The following is a 17,680-nucleotide window of genomic DNA, read 5'->3' as shown; positions in this document are numbered from 1 at the left end:
GAAAATGCTACGTGTGCTTAAACTTTTATAAAGGGAGCCTTACTAAGATTCTCTTTGTAAAAGTTTAGGTATACATAACATTTCTCAACTGTGATTGCTTGTCAATACGAAGTGAAAAATGTAACGGCCTTTTACTAACCTCGGAAAGGATCCAAAATCCAAAATCTTTGAGTTGTTTGGCAAACAATTCTTATTCCCCCTCTATTTTTTTCACTTCTCCGAAAAAAGTCAAATAAAAAACATTTACACTTTTTTTTTATATCACATTAATAATTTTTTATTATTATCCAAATAAAAAAATTCACTACAAAACAAAATTATTTTACTTTTCTATAAAATAATTCCAAACTTTTTCATACTTTATATAATGTTTTATTCGTATTCAAACAAATATTATAAAATTACAACCATTTGTCAAAACAAGTTCAAAGTTGTGGGCTATGAAATATTTGAGCTCTAGCCCTGCACCAATCTTTTCAAGTTCTCAACTGAAACAGTGAAACTCTAAAGAAACATCAAACATGGCCATACTGCTTTCCCTCTTCTTCATTTCTCTCTTTCTCTTCCTTTCATTCAAATTCATCACCGCTGATGGTAATTACACAGAACCTCTCTCTCTCTCTCTCTCTCTCTCTCTCTCTTTGTGTGCAGTTTAATTTGGCTGTTGAAGATGGAAATTCCGTGCTCTACGTGTAGTTTAATTCGCGGGTTTTTGTTTTTTTCTGTAGGGGATTTCACTTTGATGTCTAAAAGGCATGTAAAGCGCGAAGAAATTGAAGATAAGGTAACCGAAATAATTTTGATACAGGGAATTAAATTCTTCATTTCTTACACTGTATTATTGTTTTTAGACCTTAATTAATACTTTTAGGTATTCTATTTTAATGTTCTTCAAGGTTGTTTGGATTACTGGAGCTAGCCGCGGAATCGGTATGCCGTTTTTATGTTCTATATTGTGTTTCAATGTCAAATACGGTTGATCATTCTTGAATTTATGCTTATACAGAGAGCAATAGATGTTTTATGGTGACGATTGGATGTTCATGTTGATGCCTTTTTTATGTTCAGTTCAAGTTATATATATATATTTATTGAATCGAACTTGTAACTTGTCAATGTAGAAGTTATGTACAAATTCATTGAATTTATATATGCGTTTGCTTTTTAAAAGCAGATTTTTTTGTTTAGAAAACTAATCTGAAGTCGGTTTAGGAATATTCATTCATGGATGCTTTGAAATGTTCATCAGCTGCATTTATTGTCATTGCTAGTTTAACCATTGTTTTTATCGCTACTATCATGGTGATGACAGATACGTTGGTTGTGTGAATTTGTTACTAATATTGGTGATTACGATGATATCGTTGCTGTAAAAATTAGACAGGCAAGTTTTGCTAAAGCAGTTTCATTGATTTTAACAAAGAAATAGTATTTGTCTGATTTGGAACTTTGATGTGTTAGGAAATTACTATTTTGGCTTGCTACAGTGGGAGAAAATTATTGTCAACTGCCTTTTCTCCCAATTGATGCAGTACTTTCCACACCTGAAAATGCGAACTCAAGTTGTGTTGAAAGTACTGCTTTGGGGCTTTCTGTTTTATGCAAATGCAAAATACAGGCAGAGTTTTCCAACATTTGATGGATAATTTTGCTATTCTGTGAGCCAATGAAACACATCCCAATTTCCAAGTTAAAATGTAAAAGTGATACAATTGGTGTGCCATATGTCCTTTATGTCTGGAAATTACCATTATTGGTCTCATTAATCATTCTAGAAGCTCCCTCTTGTTGTTGTAAAACTACTGTAATTGGAGGCATTGAAAGTGGCTATTCTGAGCTTCTGTCTCTGATCTACTACTGCACCATTATATGAGAGGAGTTGAAGTTTTCTTGTGGCAGAGTGGCAGACTATAACCATTGACTGAGGACATAATACTGCTGCTATCCACATTTACAGTTGGTGGGGCTTCTAGCTATTCTATAATTATTGTTTTATTAGTGCTTTTTAATTGGTGGTCTATTTATGGTTAAGATGTGACGTGCTAAGATTGGGAGTTGACAAAAACAAAAAAAATTTGGGATTGTTGCTGGTTTCTGCTTATATCTATTCACATATGCTTTCATGCCTAAAGATGGTGAGTTGAGTTAAGTGATGGCTGTTAAAGTATCCAACCTGAACACGAAAGCTTAACTTAAGCCAATAGCTGCCTCCTCGGTACTTGTTGCATCGAATCTTGGAAGTGCTGGTTGGTTGTACAAGATTCCATGCGACCAGTACCAATGAGGCAGGAATGTTGGTTCACGACCAGTTGTAATCCGTAAGGGTTAGGCCAGAGCCAAAATTTGCACCGATGACGGCTGTCATAATGGACGCATGGTTGAAGCCGTAGGGGTGGGCAAAATATTTGGTTGCCGCCCCCCAACCACCACTGAACCACCTACTGCCTCCCAAAAGAATCGAAATTCAGAATACAAAATTTATACTGAAGTCGGGTCGGTTCGGTAATTGGTATATATATATTTTTTTACCGGTTAACTGACTTAACCGACTGACTATATACCAACTTACCGAATTAACCGTTTTAACCGAAAATTTTGAAAGTGGTACTTATCGGAAAAAATCGGTGAATTAACGGATTTAACCGACTATTTCAGTTTGAAATTCAAAAATACCCCTACTGACACTGATTTAACCGACATCCACCCTAGTTGAAGGGGAGAAGGTTCCTTGTTGTTGTTGTCATGATATGAGAACGCAGTTGGTGTTCATAGCACTAAAGGCTTGTGGGTATTCATGACCACTGGTGGTGATTTATCTAACCTGGTGAATACTGGCCTGATTACAGAAAGCAAGGTCCTATATTTGTTCCATTGGATTTTACTTTTTTTGGGGGGTTCTTGTTTCCTCATTTCTTTTTCTTTTCCTTGAGTTGTTCTCATTGAGTTTCTTCTTTTATTCTTGTAAATGATGGATTGTAGGAGAAGTCTGCATATATATTGTATTCTCAACGTTTCCGTATTCTTTAATAAAATCTAAATTACTTATCAAAATAATAAAAACTAAAAAATGAGAATGATAAATCAGTACTAAGTGTTTATTCAAAGACTCATCTTCTGTTTCTTTTGTGTGCAGTCAACATGTTGAGGTCTTTGTTGTGGAATCCTTGTTAATTTTTTGATAATCACCATATTTATTTTTTGTTCTTGCCAATTATTGTTTTCACATAATAAGTGTTAGAATATTGGTTAAATAATTAAATTCACAATTTCTTATTAGTTTTAGCTTTTAGGACAATTGGTGATTTAACATGGTATTAGAGTAGAGGTCTTAAATTCATATTGTACTTTCCATTAAGTTAAAATATTCAACATGTGAGATTCTACTTATTGAAGACTAGATCCATACGTGAGGAGGAATGCCATAATTTTAATTAAATGATTAAATTTGTGCCTTCTTATCATCATAAGTTTTTGGGACAACTGGTAATTTAACAATCAATATGTAATCTCATTTTTCCTATTCTATTGTTGGGTGTGAAGGGGAGATTCTTGCTAAACAACTTTCAAGATTAGGTGCCAAGCTTATTCTTTCTGCACGGAATGAAGCTGAATTGGAGCGAGTCAAGAAGCAGCTCGTTGGTATGCCCTTTCATTGAATCTTGACATAAGCTTTCAAATATTTTCAAATATTGTACTTTTCTTATTATGTGGGTGGCATGCCTGCAGGTAAACATGCACCTGATGAAGTGAAGATTTTACCGTTGGATTTGACATCTGGGGAAGATTCTCTCAAAGAGGCTGTGGAGAAAGCAGAATCGTTTTTTCCGGGTGCTGGTGTTGATTATATGATCCATAATGCAGCTTTTGAGCGTCCTGTATGTGCGATATTGCTTCTATTTTCATTTGAAGTTGCTTTCTGAAGCTAAACGGAATCGGCTTTTCCATGTTAAAAGATTTGGAATATTTACAATGAAGTATCACTCAACAATCTTCCTATACTGCAAACATGATGATCACCTGAAATGTCTATAATTATCTCCTTAAATCTAAATTTCTCAACTAGCAAAGGGAGCCAAAGTAATTTGATTTGTGAACTGTGAATGTAGCGTGTATCATACTGAAGGAGTGAAGCTTTCTTATTGGTATGTTAGTGCTCTTGGAGATTTGGTAGTTGTAAATTGAATTATTCTTGGTGGTGGCCCTGCCCAGATTTCACCTCCCCACTTGCCAGCTATGGGTACAGCCCTGACTGATCCCCCGGTGTTCGCCTTTCCCCTGTGGCTTAATCCCTTTCAGGTGTTACCTAAACAGAACCAGCTGCTGGCGCTGTCCCCACTGTTGACCCAGTTGCCGATCCCGCTGCTTGCTCCTCTTCGTGTCTGTTGTGGGAGATAAGTCATACCGGTGTTTAAGGGAGTAGATCCTCCTCTCCCTTCTTTGTTTGGGTTGGAGTTGGGCTGTGTTGGGTGGAGAAGTTAATTTGTGCTTGACTCGGATCCTTGCCGGGTTGTGGATCTTTTCAATAGAGAACAAGCCTCGATGTGTACACCACCCCTAAGCTCCTATTCCCCGGCTGCAGTAGGGAAATCTGGCTGTCTCAGGTTGAAGCATTCAGATTGGGTTTTTCAAACAGCAAAGGAAATTCATCGTGTCATGGGGGTCTTGTGTGTGGGCTACGAGGAGCAGTTTATGGCAATCTTGACAGTTATTGAAGCGGGTCGTCCTCATATGGTGCCGGGTTCCACTTCTAAAGGCAATAGGGAGTTAAAAAGGTTGGAATGCCCTATAAATTATGATTCTAAATTTGAGACTTCTAACTATGCTAGTGCAAGGGAGAGGTGTTTTTCAGTTTTTAATGAAGCCTAAGATCTTATCTTGGAATGTGAGAGGGCTGAATGAGGGGGATACATGCCTAAGGGTGAGAAATTTACTTAGAGATTGGAAAGTTGAGATTGTTTGCTTTCAAGAAACCAAGTTGGAGGTTATGTCTTGTAGTGTAGTGCGTAGTTGTGGGGTTTCCATCATGTGGATTGGTGTTTATTTGGATTCAAGAGGGGCTTTAGGTGCAGAGGGGCGCAACTCTTATACACGGGAAGTATACAAGAGAGGCCCTAAAAGGGACGAACATAGAATAATTTTAAAAAATCTAGATAAGTAAAAACATTCAAGTTATGATGGGACGCTATCCAAATATATAATGTATTGAGCAACCGCTTCCATAACTCCACCATAGATGTCTCTTCATCTTCAAAGAGTGGCGTATTCTGCTCCCGCCAACTACACCACAATAAGTGGAGGAGTTACCTTTAGAAATGTTGAAGATCATTTTACCTGGGCTTGTGCAGGTGTTTATGGCCCTAATGCTGATAGGGATAAAAGGCTCATTTGGGATGAGTTGGTTGGCTTGCTCAGTTGGTGTAACTTACCTTGGTGTATTGGGGGTGATTTTAATGTCACCAGGTTCCATAATGAGAGATATTGCTTGCCTCGTGCATACGGCTTTTTCGCAGTGTCTGCTTATCTACTCCTTGATGTGAGAACTCCGTGCATTGTGTAGCATGCTTTTGCCCAGCTATGGTGAAATTCTCTGATTTCATTTTTGATCAGGGCCTGATGAACCTCCCTCTTGTTGGTGGTACTTTTACTGGATCGAATAATCAGAAGTCTCCCTCCTCGTCTAGGATTGACAGATTTCTTGCTTACCCAACTTTGGAAGCTCAGTTTCCGGGTGTGTCCCAAAGAAGACTTCCTAGGCTATACTAGGATCATTTCCCGATTCTCCTTGATTGTTGTGACTTCCATAGGAGAAGTAGGTACTTCGAATTTGAGAGCATGTGGTTGAAGTATGAGAATTTAGTGGATAGAGCGAAACTGTGGAAGGACTCTTATCACTTCCTAGGCTCTTCGAGCTTTATTGTGGCCAACAAGCTCAAGGCTTTGAAAGTTGATTTAAAGAAATGGAATGTGGAGGTGTTTGGCGATGTAGGGAGAAAGAGAGAGATCCTCTTGGAAGAGGTTTGCGCTTTTGATATCATTGAAGAAGAAAAGGCATTATGCCACGAGGAGAGAATGAGGAAAGCAAAAGTTTTAAGCGAGTTAGAGAAGTCCACTCTCATGAAGGAGGTGAGTTGAGGCTGAAATCTAGGGTGTTGTGGTTAAAGGAGGGTGATAAATGCACGAAATTTTTTCACAAAGTTGCCAACTCCAATAGGAGGAAGAACTCCATTGATTCCTTGTTGATCGATGGCATATTTTCTTCTAGTCGAGTAGAGATAAGCGAGCACATTGTCTAGTTTTATAAAGAGTTGTATATCGAGCAATTTAGTTGGCGACCTTTGTTGAATGGCATTTCCTTTGATTCTATTGGGGAGGCTGAGTCTATTTGCTTGGAGAAAGGATTTGAGGAAAGGGAGGTATTGGCGGTAATGAAAGCAATGAATGGTAACAAGGCGTGGGGCCCTAACGGTTTTTATATGGAGTTCTTCCAACCTTCCTAGGATGTGTTAAAGAAGACATTATGAAGGTCTTTCATGACTTCCATGCTAGTGGTAAGTTTGAAAGGAGTCTTAATTCTAACATTCATTGCCCTCATTCCAAAGATTCCAGGAGCTGTTGATCCCAAAGACTTTTGCCCAATTAGCCTTGTGAGTGGCATTTACAAAATTATTGCAAACAGGTTAAAGATGGTGTTGGAGAAGATTATCTCTAAGTCGCAGAATGCCTTCATCCGGGGTAGGCAGATCCTAGATCTTGTTCTTTTTGCCAATGAATACCTTGATAGTAGAATAAGATCTAGGGAGCCGGGTGTACTTTGCAAGTTGGACTTAGAAAAAGCCTATGATCATTTTTACTGGGATTTTTTGATGTACATGATGACGATGTGTTGTTTTGGGGGGAAGTGATGCTCTTGGATAGCTCATTGTATTTCCACGATGCGGTTCTCGGTTTTGGTGAACGGCACTCCCACTGAAGTTTTTGGTAGCTCCCCCGGTTTGAGACAAGGGGGCCCTTTATCCCCTAGGTTGTTCGTTATTGTGATGGAGGTGTTGGGTAGGATGATTTCAATTGCAGTGAGTGGGGGACTGTTATCTAGCTTCTCTGTGGGACAAGGATTGATATTTCTCATCTTCTATTTGTGAGTGATACTTTGATTTTTAGTAGGGTTGACCTAGATCATCTACGACATTTGTGGTGCTTGTTTTAATGTTTTAAAGCTGTCTCGGGCTTCAAGGTTAACTTGGCTAAGTCAGTTTTGTTTCCTGTGGGTGATGTTGTTGATGTGGATGGGTTGACACTTGACATGTATTATGGGCTGTGGGTTTTACCCTTAGCCTTTGAAGTATCTTGGTCTTCCGTTGGGGGCCCCTTATAAGGCAAATTCTATTTGGAACGTTATTATTGAAAAGATAGATCGCCGCTTGACTAGTTGGAAGTGTATTTGTTTATGGGTGGTAGGGTTACCCTTATAAAGAGTCCACTTTCCTATTTGTCTACGTTCTTCATGTTCATCTTTTCTCTTCCCGCGGGTGTTGCAAACCGTCTCGAGAAGCTTCAACGTAATTTCCTTTGGGATGGGCTAGGTGACGAGTTCGAATATCATCAAGTAAGTTGGTCAAAGGTTTGTTCTTCGATCTCTGAAGGAGGGTTGGGGGTCCGGAACTTGTTGATATTCAATCGAGCTCTCTTAGGGAAATGACTATGCCGCTATGTGCATGAGAGAGAGGCTTGGCGGAGAGTGTTTGTAAACTTTAAATTCGGCAGTTTGTGGGGTGAATGGTGTTCTAATGAGCCTCTTAGGACGTATGGAGTGGGTTTATGGAAGTATATTAGGAGGGGTTGGGAGAAGTTCTCTAACCTTACTAAATTTGAGGTGGGAGATGGCTTCAAGATTAGTTTTTGGCATGATTTGTGATGTGGGGACATGGCTCTTAAGGACGCCTTTCCATATTTATTTGGCATTGTGTGTGCAAATGATGCTTCTATTGCGACTCACTTGGAGTTTTCGGGTGCCTCCACTTAGTGAAATGTAAGTTTCGCTAGAGCGGCTCATGATTGGAAGGTGGATGTGTTTGCCTATATCTTCACAATGTTGTATTCAGCTAGAGTGAGATGGAAAGGGACAGACAAGCTTTGGTGGGTCCTTTCCAAAAGAGATGTCTTTGTTGTTAGATCCTTTTACAATGTCTTGGCTCGCAATGATGGCTTACGCTTCCATTGGAAGAGTGTTTGGTAGGCTAAAGTTCATTTGAGGGCAGTCTTTTTTGCTTGGCCGGCAGCTCTAGAAAAGATCCTTACCATAAATAATATGATAAGACATGCCATTATGGTTGATAGGTACTGTATGAGTAAAAAGAATGGGGAGTGTAGACCATCTTTTCCTTCATTGTGAGTTTATTGGTGCCTTATGGGATGTTTTCTTCCGTCGATTTGGGTTGTCTTGGGTTATGCCTAGATGAGTAGATGACTTATATGCGTGTTGGTGGACTGCTAGGATCACTCGGAGTACTACTGTGTGGAAGATGGTACCTTCATTCCTCTTGTGGTGTTTATGGAGAGAAATGAATGGTAGAAATTTTGAGGACTGTAAGAAGACTTTAGAGGAGCTGAAGTCTTTTATTTATTTATTTATTTTTTTAAATGCTTTGTATCTTTAGACAGAAGCTTTTATTTCTTATTTGGTGATTAGTTATCATGATTTTCTTGTTATTTTTTCTCCCTCTAGTTAGTTGTTTTCTCATGTATACTTCTTGTTTGTGTACTTGGGGCGCCTTACGCTTTTAATGATATCTTTTTTACTTATAAAAAAGAAAAATTGAATTATAAGATGTAAGTTGAAGATGCAGTATTTTCAGTGGCAAAATACTTCAGAGAACATTCTATGTCTTTAGAGCATGCATATATTTCTTGATTCACTAAATTTGTTAATATATTACTTCTATGTTGCAGTGATTTACTACCTTTCGCGATATATTTATCATACATTTACACATTTAATATTTTCTCAGAAAGCGTCAGCTTTGGATGTTACCGAGGAAAGCCTTAAGGTATCACAAGGGTGTCCTTGGGTAGTACTGATGGTTAGACCTAGTCTGGTCTTTGGACATTGCTGTTGCTATGAGTTATTGGGCCATCTATTGCCTAGAGTAATTAGCTAGGGACCATCTTTTTATCCTCCCAAATTGATGTGGCTTTTAAAATCATCATTGGATTTGGGGTGGGTCACTATTGAATTTTGATTCAATGGTGATTTTGAAAGACAAATCAACTTTGGGAGGATAAAAAGAGGGTCCTTAGCTTTCCTACATACTCGTGTCCTATATAGAGACAGAAATTTAGTCTAACCATCAGGACAAATTTACCCAGGGTTACTAAAATTATGTTTGGTCCTTTTTTTTGTTTTTGTTTATACTACCCTTCTGAAGTATCATATTTCTCTGTCGTGCAAGTAGGAAACATTCAATGTAAATGTTCTGGGGACAATATCGCTGACACGGCTCTTGGTGCCTTTCATGCTAGAGCGGGGGAGGGGTCATTTTGTTGTGGTACGTGGAAATTAATGTTCTATCAATGTCTATTTTTGGGTCCAAAGGCATTGATTTTTATATAAGAATATGTTGGATGATATTTGCTTAATGTTGTGAGACCTGCCCCATGGCTTTGATTAGCTGAATTATCAATTCACCTGGACACCTTATGGATTGACATCTTCCGAGGAAATAAAACTATTGCAGATATGTTACTCGTCTAAGATTAGTTGGTAATTGGTTGTTTATGTTTATTGTTTACTAAGCATGACTCAGGATTTTTCTGTTGAGCTGTACTGGTTGATAGGTAGGTTACCTGACTACAGAGAGATGAATCCAAATTATTTCTTTGATATACACTTATATATGCAGATGAGCAGTGCTGCAGGAAAGACACCTGCACCAGGTCAGGCCGTATACTCGGCTTCTAAATATGCTCTAAATGGGTACTTTCACACCTTGCGCTCTGAGGTATGCTTATAACTTCTTTCTTGAGGGATAAGAATGCAAGTTACACAGTGCTTCGACTATATATTTGTGATCTTTGTTTTACAAGGTAAACTTGTTGAATTGAAGCAGTTGTCAATGATTGGATAAGTAGCCAAGGCTTGCAATTGTGAGATACCTGTACCAGTTGAAATGTCTTAACTGTGAACTAAATGGGACTATGTCAATGGTCTTTGGACCAAATAGCATCTCCTTCCCCTATGAAACAAGGGGTGGAGGGTGAGATCATGGGTTCAATTGTGTGAGCTGTATTCACCTATAAAAAATGTTAGCTATGTAGACTATATTATTCCACTGTGTACAGGTTGACTTTCATGTCAATAAATTTTCCTGATGGACCTGTTGGAGATGATCTGAGGACCTCTACCATAAATCTACTGATTTACCATTTATTTCATAATTTAATGGAAGTGGACTAGATATGGAAGGTAAAACTTTTAAAAATTTATTGACTTGAATGATTTTCCACTATACTTTTATCAGCCATAAATTAGTGAGGTTTGGGGCCAGTCTTTCCTCCAGACTTATCAGTATGGTGATGCTAGACAAAAAATAATCATTACCTTGTAGGTGATAATAGTGGATATCCAGGCCTAATAGCAATCACACAGTGCATCATGCTTAGGGTTTATTAGCGCACAGCATACTCCTAGTGTGATTCAATCTCTTAAGATTCCTAGTGAATGTGCTGATAGACTACCGGTTGATCAAACCTCCTAGTGAGTGTTGATAACACAACCGGATAATAAGGATAAGATTATCTAGAGGAGATTTACTTGTAATTAGATTTCTATCTAAGAGTTTGTGTTAGATTAGAATACTATAAGCTAAGGCTTATCATGTAAACTATACTACCTTGTATGTTCTATATATAATCCTATACACGCTCACTAGATGAGCAAGCTTGAAAGCCAATATACTCTGAAATTCTACATGGTATCAGAGCAACTATAGACTCACGTCTCCAGAATTTTTTTTTTTTCCGATCATCATTATGTCTGCCTCCCCGGATTCCTCCTCCAAGTCTTCTTCATCCAACGTCCTCTTCACCGTCCCAAATATGAACCATACCTTGAATATCAAGCTGTCCAACAGCAACTTTCCTAGCTGGCGAACTCAGATTTTGGCCTTTGTTAAAGCCAATGATGCGTATGGCTTCCTGGATGGTACCACTCCACCTCCAGCCCAGACCATCCCGAATACTAGCACCACTCCTGGTGCCCCTGCCACCATGGCTAATCCCAACTTCCTTCTCTGGTGTCAACGTGACCAGATGCTGCTCAGCGTGTTGATCTCCACGCTCACTGAACCATTAGTAGTTCATGCCATCGGCTCAGCCACTGCTCATCAACTTTGGACGACTCTTGTCTCCATGTTTGCTTCCCAAGCTCGTTCAGGGGTTATGCAGATTCACTATCGTCTTGCCACAGCCAAGAAAGGTAGCTCTTCAATCACAAAGTATTTTCAATCCTTTAAAGCCATGTGTGACAATCTTGCTGTTGCCGGACAGCAACTCAATGACTTTGAAAGCACCTCCTACCTTCTTACTGGTCTCGGATCTTAGTATGATCCTTTTGTCACATCCATCACCACTCGGTTGGATCCTCTCTCCTTATATGATATTTATGGTCATCTACTTGCTCACGAGATGAGGATAGAGCACAATCTTTCCCATACTGAGGTTTCCCCTCCAATGGCTAATATTTCTACTCGGGCTCCCATGAATCGTGGGAGAGGATATCGTGGTCGAGGTCGCACCACATATAGAGGCAGAGGACCGTCTTTTGGTGGCCGAGGCAGAGGTCATTATTTTTCCCAAGACCCTGCTGCTCTTTCTCGGCCAATCTGCCAACTCTGTGGCAAGATTGGTCACACTGCTCCAAGATGTTATCAACGACCGGACCCTGCTCTGGCTGCCCCTTCTCCTCCAGCATACTCAAATGCTCAGGCTTATTACTCCTCGCCTTCCCTGCCTCCTGAAGAAAATTGGTACCCGGATACTGCTGCAACACATCACATGACAAATAATTTTCAGAATCTGAATCTCTCAGCAGATGAGTACACTGGCCAAGATCAGATTCGCATAGGGAATAGTACAGGTTTGCCTATTTTACATTCTGGTTTTGCCTCCTTATCTCTCTCTAATTGTCCATTCCTATTGCAGAAATTACTTCATGTCCCTACTATATGCAAAAATCTCCTTTCAGTTCACCAATTTGCTCTTGCAAATTCTGTTTTCTTTGAATTTCACTCTTCTCATTTTATTATCAAGGATTGTAAGACCAAACGTCCAATCCACCAAGGTCAACTTAACAATGGTCTCTATCAACTCTTCCCCTCGAAAGTGCCCACATCTCCATCCCAAGCATTGGTTGGTGAGAGGACTATATCAAATTGTTGGCATAAACGCTTAGGTCATCCGGCCCTTTGGATTGTCAACCTTGTTCTTTCCAAATTTCAGCTTCCCGTTTCAACAAATAAGGCCCTTGCACCTTGCACTGCCTGTCCACAGGCCAAGGGTCATCAATTGCCCTTTTCCCGTTCTACTACTACTATTTGTAATCCCTTAGACTTGGTTTATTCCGATGTTTGGGGCCCTGCCCCACATCTTTCAATACATGGAAATCGTTTTTATGTTTCATTTGTGGATGCTTTTAGTAGATTTACTTGGGTGTATCCTATCTCCTCTAAATCTGATGTCATGCCTGTCTTCCTAAAGTTTCAAACTATGGTTGAACGCCTCCTTAACACCAAAATTAAAAGTGTCCAATCTGATTGGGGTGGCGAATATCGTAATCTCAACAAATATTTCCATACAATTGGTATTAATCATCGTGTGTCCTGCCCTCACACTCATCAACAGCAAGGGTGTGTTGAGTGGAAACATCGCCATCTCATTGATACAACCCTGGCCCTTTTTGTTGATAGCTCTCTTCCAAAGAAATATTGGGATGAAGCTTGTTTAACTTCCTGCTACTTAATAAATTGGTTACCAACCCCCTTGCTTGGAAATATTTCTCCCTTTTAAAAACTTTTCTCTCAAATTCCTGATTATCAATTTCTAAAGGTGTTTGGTTGTGTTTGTTTTCCTAATCTTCGACCGTATAACTCTCACAAATTCTCTCTTCGGTCTAAACCATGTGTGTTCTTGGGTTATAGCTCTTACCATAAAGGCTATAAATGTTTTCATCCCGAAACTGGTCAAATTTTTGTTTCTCGAGATGTCATTTTCCATGAGGAAGTGTTTCCTTTCTCTCATGCCAAAACCAATTCAGAATCCTTCCCAACAGAAACTTCTTCCTCAAATCCAGTCTCTGTTTCTCTTCCAATCTCTCCTACCCGAGAGTTGGTTCCTAATTCCCCCAGCTCCTTTGCTTCCTCTCCTCCAATCCCCTTGTCTCCCACCTCTCCTGCCACTCTTTCTTCTTCTACTCCTCCTAGTTCCTCTCCTGCAGAACCAGCTGTTCAATCAGCACTGACTCCTTCACGTATTCACCCTATGCGAACTAGATCTCAAAACAATGTTCGCATAATTCGACAACTCACTGATGGGACTGTTAGATATCCTCTACCTCGGGCCTTACTTGCCGAATCAGCACTTATAGAGCCCACATGCTTCTCTACTGCTGTCAAGGTCAGTGAATGGTGGATTGCTATGCAGGTTGAGTTTAATGCTTTACTTAAAAATCAAACCTGGTCTCTTGTCCCTCCTTCGGCAGCCAATAATGTCGTTGGCTGCAAATGGGTTTTTAAGTTAAAGAGAAAGGCTGATGGTACTTTAGAACGTCACAAGGCAAGGTTGGTTGCTAAGGGGTTCCATCAGCATGCCGGGATAGATTATGGGGAGACTTTTAGCCCTGTGGTCAAACCAACAACAATTCGAACTGTTTTATCCATTGCTTACTCTGCAGGCTGGTCTATGTAGCAAATAGACATCCAAAATGCCTTTCTACATGGACTCTTGACTGAAGATGTCTATATGGCACAACCACCGGGTTTCATTCACTCCTCCTATCCTCATCATGTGTGCAAGTTGCAAAAGGCCATTTACGGTCTGAAACAGGCACCTCGGGCATGGTTTTCTCGTCTCAGTGGGAAGCTTCTTCAGCTCGGTTTTGTTGGTTCCAAGGCTGATTCCTCTTTGTTCATTTATCGTACAACAACTATAACTATGTTCTTACTCATTTATGTTGATGATATTATCATTGTTTCATCAGTTCCTGCTGCTATTACTGAACTTTTATAGCTACTCGGCACTGACTTTGCGGTTAAAGACTTGGGATCATTACACAATTTTCTTGGCATTGAGGTTATACTCGTGAAAGATGGTCTTCTTCTCTCCCAATAGAAGTACATTAGGGACTTACTAAACAAAACCAATATGGCAAATGCAAAACCGGTTAGCTCTCCAATGTCTTCTTCCTCAGCCTTGTCTGCATTCACGGGTGACCCTATGGAAGATCCCTCTTTATATCGCAGCACAGTTGGTTCTCTGCAGTACTTATCTCTCACGCGTCCAGACTTGGTGTTTGCTGTCAATCGTGTTTGTCAATTCATGCATCGCCCAACAAAGCTTCATTGGCAAGTCGTCAAGAGAATTCTTTGATATCTAAAGCATTCCATCACTCACGGCCTGTTGCTGCACAAGAATTCTTCCACCTCTATTCAAGCTTATTCGGATGCTGATTGGGTGGGATGCCCTGATGACAGGCGCTCTACAGGAGCCTACTGTGTTTTTCTTGGCACCAACTTGATTTCTTGGAGCTTTAGAAAGCAGCCAACCGTGTCTAGGTCTTCCACAGAGGCTGAATACAAGTCTGTTGCCAATACTGCCGCAGAATTACTTTGGCTTTGTTCTCTTCTCCAAGAACTTGGTGTTCCACGGCCTAATCCACCAAAACTTTGGTGTGACAACATTGGAGCCACTTACTTATCGGTCAATCCCGTGTTCCACGCAAGGGCGAAACATGTGGCCATTGATTTTCATTTTGTTCGGGAGTTAATTGCTTCCAAGTTCTTAGAAATTCACTTTGTTCCAAGTTCTGATCAGATTGCGGATGTGCTCACCAAACCTCTTGTTTCCAAGCGTTTTCAACTCCTTTGCTTCAAGCTCAACGTTCGTTCACTACCGCTGAACTTGAGGGAGGATATTAGCGCACAACATACTCCTAGTGTGATTCAATCTCTTAAGATTCCTAGTGAGTGTGCTGATAGACTCCCGGTTGATCAAACCTCCTAGTGAGTGTTGATAACACAACCGGTTGATAAGGATAAGATTATCTAGAGGAGATTTACTTGTAATTAGATTTCTATCTAAGAGTTTGTGTTAGATTAGAATACTATAAGCTAAGGCTTATCATGTAAACTATACTACCTTGTATGTTCTATATATAATCCTATACACGCTCACTAGACGAGCAAGCTTGACAGCCAATATACTCTGAAATTCTACAGGGTTGGGTGATTTTCCCTGATATAAAAATGTTGATGTTTTACTGGTCCTGAATTTCATGGATTTTCATTTTCATTTTTTTGTTGATGAGTAATCGAATGTAGAATATTGCAATACACGTGAATAATATTTTTTTCTAGTGGTCCTGTTGGTGGTTGCTGGGGATAGATTGAAAGTAGAACATATCCTACGTTTTCTTCACTCATGATAATATTAGAGAGTCAACGTCAGTTGTATATGATAATATAAAATAGATGGGAAAGAAAATAAGAGGGATAAATGCATTTTTTGTACCTGTGGTTTGAGGTTTTGACAAATAGCTCCATAGGAGGTGATTGAGACCTCTGAGCATATCTGAGAGTGGCTGAACCACCCCATGGCCATTGGGGGGTGGCCGAACTACTTCCATTTGGCCATTTGCACCCCAATGGCTATGGGGCAGCCTGACCAACCCCTGCTTTTTTATTTTTATTTTTTTATTTTCATTTTTTTTAATATATATTTACCATTATAAGTTTTTTAATAATTCTTTTTATTCTTTATTGTAAGTGATACGGGTCACACTATGATTGGTGTTGATGTGGTACATGAATGAATTCTATCACTTTTCTAATGGTAGGGATCATTTTTTTTTTTTCCCGCTTATTGTAGGGATTGATTAATCACTTCTTAAAACCTAGGGAACTATTTGTCAAAACCTTAAACCATATGGACTAAAAATGCATTTATCCCAAAATAAGAGTTCAGAATGATAAAGTTAAAAACTCTACAATGGATGAGTGTGCTCTGGAAGGAATATGTTCGTTTCTGCATTTGTAGGCTGCATTTATACTGTGCTGTATCAGCACCCTAAGGTTTCATATTTCTTAGCATGAAAGAAAATTGGAAATAAAAAATGAAAATCTTTCTAAGTTATTAATTCTTTATTGTATTTATGTCTTTTGAATTAACTTTTTACTACAACAGTGTCAGCTTATTAATGTTATTGTTTTTTTTATTAAAAATTTCTTCATTTTCTGTTCTTCTCACATGCTTGTTACTCTTTGCATGATTACAGCTCTTCTGGAAAGGAATTAAGGTGACTGTTGTCTGTCCTGGGCCAATAGAAACATCCAATGATTCTGGGATAAAAACCGCAGAAAAGAAGGGTTCTTCTGAGGTCAGTTCTTATATTTATCTTATTTATTATATTAATAGAATATAATATATATTTTTTTAATTGACGAATGAGAAACTTTCATTAACAAAACAACTGAACACTTTACAAAGGAAAGCTATAGTAAAACACTAAAGCTTAATAACCCATATACAAACAAAAATATAACCAACAAAACACCCCTCTGCAAATTTAAAATAAAATCCCATCTATACTCCGAGCATTACAAAGAATAACATTTCCATGTGTCTTCCTAAATTTACTTTTGGTAGTAAACTGTATTTTCACTTCCTACTTAATCTATCGTAAAAGCTTTTCTTCAGATTATTACCATGGCTTAGAGCATTCCTAGTTCTCCAAATATTGTAAATGGAAAGAACCAAACACTAACTTGTAAATATAGGCTTTCATAGTTTTCCCCCTCCACTCAGTCAAACCTAAAGAAACTACATCATCCTAACAAGTAGGTGGATTCAGCACACCACATAACCCCATAACATTTTTCCAAATTCTGCCACTAAAACCACACGAGAAAAATAAATGATCTCTATCCTCAATCTCAAATCTGCAAGAAATACATTTCACATCCCCTTGAAATCCCCAACCCAAAAGCTTCATTCCAATCGATAACGCATCCCTCATTGCCAACCAAGTGACAAAAGCTTGCTTAGGAATGGAGAAAGGAAATCATACTACAGACCACCAATCCACAATTTGTTGCTTAACACGATTAGCATCCCAAGTATGTGAACAAGAATACATACCATTTTTTGAAGTAGACCAATGCAGAATATCTTTATCATCAAAAGGAACCAAACTCAGCTTACTCTGAATATTTACAATCTGATCAGAATGAGCAGGCCTCCAATTCCATTGACCATCTTTAATGATTGAATCTAAACGGGCCTCTAGCTTACTATGACCATCATAAATAACACGATGCTCGTACTTCTCAAAAAGCCCCATCCGAGTGCCAAGCATCAAACCAGAGATGTATATCTTGACCAGTATCAACAGAAAAGGAAAGAAAATGTCTAGCAT

The 17,680-nt window shown here is 39.1% G+C and overlaps 1 protein-coding gene across 1 annotated transcript in view; it reads left to right on the top strand.

Moving 5' to 3' along the window:
• Positions 1-422: 422 nt before the first annotated feature.
• LOC133851109 (uncharacterized) overlaps positions 423-17,680 on the top strand; it is a 33,656-nt gene continuing 16,398 nt past the window's right edge. Inside the window, exons 1-9 of the mRNA XM_062287422.1 lie at positions 423-594; positions 729-784; positions 897-930; positions 3,541-3,639; positions 3,727-3,875; positions 9,006-9,044; positions 9,450-9,542; positions 9,897-9,995; positions 16,541-16,642. Of these exons, the coding sequence (XP_062143406.1) occupies positions 522-594; positions 729-784; positions 897-930; positions 3,541-3,639; positions 3,727-3,875; positions 9,006-9,044; positions 9,450-9,542; positions 9,897-9,995; positions 16,541-16,642 (744 nt within the window). The 5' untranslated portion in view covers positions 423-521. The remainder of the gene's footprint in view (positions 595-728; positions 785-896; positions 931-3,540; positions 3,640-3,726; positions 3,876-9,005; positions 9,045-9,449; positions 9,543-9,896; positions 9,996-16,540; positions 16,643-17,680) is intronic.

Source organism: Alnus glutinosa, chromosome 12 (genome assembly GCF_958979055.1).
Source record: "Alnus glutinosa chromosome 12, dhAlnGlut1.1, whole genome shotgun sequence".
NCBI classification, from domain to species: Eukaryota; Viridiplantae; Streptophyta; class Magnoliopsida; order Fagales; family Betulaceae; genus Alnus; species Alnus glutinosa.
The sequence above is the reverse complement of the archived record's forward strand: the minus strand, read 5'-3'. Positions and strand labels throughout refer to the sequence as shown.